Source organism: Malurus melanocephalus, unplaced genomic scaffold, assembly GCF_030028575.1.
Source record: "Malurus melanocephalus ecotype Western Australia unplaced genomic scaffold, MMel_1.1 scaffold_1324, whole genome shotgun sequence".
Lineage (NCBI taxonomy): Eukaryota > Metazoa > Chordata > Aves > Passeriformes > Maluridae > Malurus > Malurus melanocephalus.
Window position 1 is genome coordinate 34,130 of NW_026624556.1, and position 2,455 is coordinate 36,584.

Genomic DNA, 2,455 nt, shown 5'->3' on the forward strand with positions numbered 1-2,455 from the left:
CAGCCAAGGTCTGGCAGAGGGATATGAAAGGGCTGGACACAGCAAGGATGAAGCTTTTACGTCTCTCTCCCTTCCCCTCTCTTAAACCCAGCCATTACCCAGGCCAGCAAGGACTTACATTCCACATCTCCACTGCCCTGCAAGAAGCACCCCCAAAGCCCCATTACCTGGTTCCTATGCCTTGGCCATTGGTCCCAACGAGGGCAAARAGGGATCGAAAGCCTTCTGGAGTGAACCACTGCACAAGGGAGAGGAGGAAGGAACTGAGCCCAGGCTAGCCTGCAGGAGCACCCTGTTCTGCAGTGCCTCAAATGCCACAGGGAGCTTTGGGGGAAGCAGGGAATGGGCAGAGTCCCAGGGGAAGCCCTGGCCAGTGCTCCTGGGCTATTTGGGAGGCAGATCCACTCACCCTGCTGAGATATTCATCATAAAGGGCTTCGGTGAAGAGCAAGCGCAGCAGCTCCAGCTGGCCCTGGCAGGACACGGCAGCASAGTCAGGGTGGGAGGTGCTGTGGGTGTCAGCCCCGGGCTGAGGCCCAGCCCAGCACAGGCCAGAGGCTCCAGAAGGATTCAGGATCCCTTTGGCTCCTCGGCCTGCCCTGCACAGCTCAGGCTGCTGTACTCATAGTGGTGAAATCCACCCATTTTAGCAGCACAAACCACCTACCCAGCAGCTAAACACCACACTGTCCCAGCCCACTGCAGAAACATCTCCCCACAGGAAGGAGCAGAACATCCCATGGAAGCACCACAAGGCCAAAACCCTCTAAACCACCCACTTCCTCACTGCCAGGGCCCTCCCTTTAAATCTGGAATTTCCAGCATTTCCCATCCCTGCTGCAATGAGGTTTCTGGACTCGTGGGCTCACAGACACAGGCAGAGAAGGAAGGATTGAGGATACAAGTGCTGCTGGGTCTCACCTTAAATTTGTCCCCCAGCAGCTTGTGTACAATCTCCTCTTCCTCATTTGCTGTCTTGCTGCAGAACTGAGAGAAGGCCTTGATCCACCACTCCTTGTCTTTAGCCTGACAAAGGAATCAAACAGAAAATTGCACCAACACCACCTTCCTCTCCAGTCCAGAGACAGGGAGGATTGTCAGGAAAAATGCTGAAAAASCCAGGCCAAGGAAACTGAACATTGGGAATAACATCCCCAATGGGATAACAAAACTACCCACTGTACCTGTTTGATGGTGGCGACCATCCTGGCCATCAGCATGATGCTGGAAGTCTCTGGGGGATAATGCATGTTTCTGTGGGAGAAGAACAGAGAAGAGATGAGCAGATGATGGCTGGTATGGAAATGAAACGCTGGAGGGAGGCAGAGGCAGCTGCCATACATGTGGTGAGGCCTGCAGTGATCCATCACACCACAGAGGTGAGTGCAGCATTGCTGTATGGGAATCCAGTAGAGACACATGAACCCACCTTCCTGCTCCAACCATCCAAACAATCCCCTTCCATACTGGTAACTCAGCTGGTGTTTGGGATAAGATTTTGGTCAGGGATGTTGCTTATCCCCTATGGGACCATTTTTTTTGAAAGCAGRGACAGAAATTTATAGACCCATGGGATGCTACAAGGATCTCCCAGAGGCTGGAAATCTGCAGGAGYGAGGGATGTGCAGCTCAGTGTTTTGTAGCTCTTTCAGTGGGAGAAAAATAAGGAGTKCTCAAGACACGTGCCCAAACTCTGRGGCTGCCAACACCACGTCACCCAACCAGCAGGAAGAGCCTGGCAGTGTCCCGTGGCCATGCCCACCCTCTGGCCACCTTGTGCAGGGATGCAAAACAAGGAGCCAGCCCAGGAGAGCCACCTCCTCTGCCCATGGAGCAGCTGGCACCTCAGGCCCTACCTCCATGCCTCCTGCAGCTTGTTGAGGGGGTGTGTGGGGTCATCCCGGGACTGGCCGAGGCACAGGACCTGGTGGTACTGCTCCAGAGCTGCCTGCCTGCATTCCGCACTGCAGTACATCACCTAGAGCGAGGTGAGCAGGGTTGTGAGCAGGGAAAGGGGCTCCCAGACCCAGCTGAGCCAGCTGTRCTCCCTTCCCTGCCCTGCACAGAAAGGCAGACAGCACAAGAGCCTGGCTGGCTGTAAAGGACTCAGCAATCCCAAGCAGAGCACAATCCCTCCTGGCTGTCCCATACCTGGCAGCGGGGACACTGCTGGTGCAGATCTTTCCGGATGCTGCACTGCTCCGGGTGAGGCAGCACCAGGGAGCTCTTCCCCAGCAGGCGCTGGGCGTTCTCTTCTGCCGTCTCCAGTGCCCGCAGGCAGTGATCACAGGCTGTGGGGACACAGGAGGGGTGGGTGGATGGATGGGTGGGTGGATGGATGGATGGATGGATGGATGGATGGATGGATGGATGGATGGATGGATGGATGGATGGATGGATAGCACAGGAAAGCCTTTGGAAAGGAAAGAAACCAGAACCCCGGGCAAGACAACAC

General features: G+C 55.5%; 1 protein-coding gene across 1 annotated transcript in view; it reads right to left on the reverse strand.

Annotated features, from left to right (window-relative positions):
• The window catches only part of SMYD5 (SMYD family member 5), a 6,711-nt gene extending 4,404 nt beyond the window's left edge, over positions 1–2,307 (reverse strand). The window contains exons 1-6 of the mRNA XM_057387721.1: positions 2,152–2,307; positions 1,857–1,978; positions 1,185–1,254; positions 922–1,026; positions 410–472; positions 168–238 (exon numbers count right to left, since the gene is read on the reverse strand). Coding sequence (XP_057243704.1) covers positions 168–238; positions 410–472; positions 922–1,026; positions 1,185–1,254; positions 1,857–1,975 — 428 coding nt within the window. The 5' untranslated portion in view covers positions 1,976–1,978; positions 2,152–2,307. The remainder of the gene's footprint in view (positions 1–167; positions 239–409; positions 473–921; positions 1,027–1,184; positions 1,255–1,856; positions 1,979–2,151) is intronic.
• Positions 2,308–2,455: the final 148 nt, after the last annotated feature.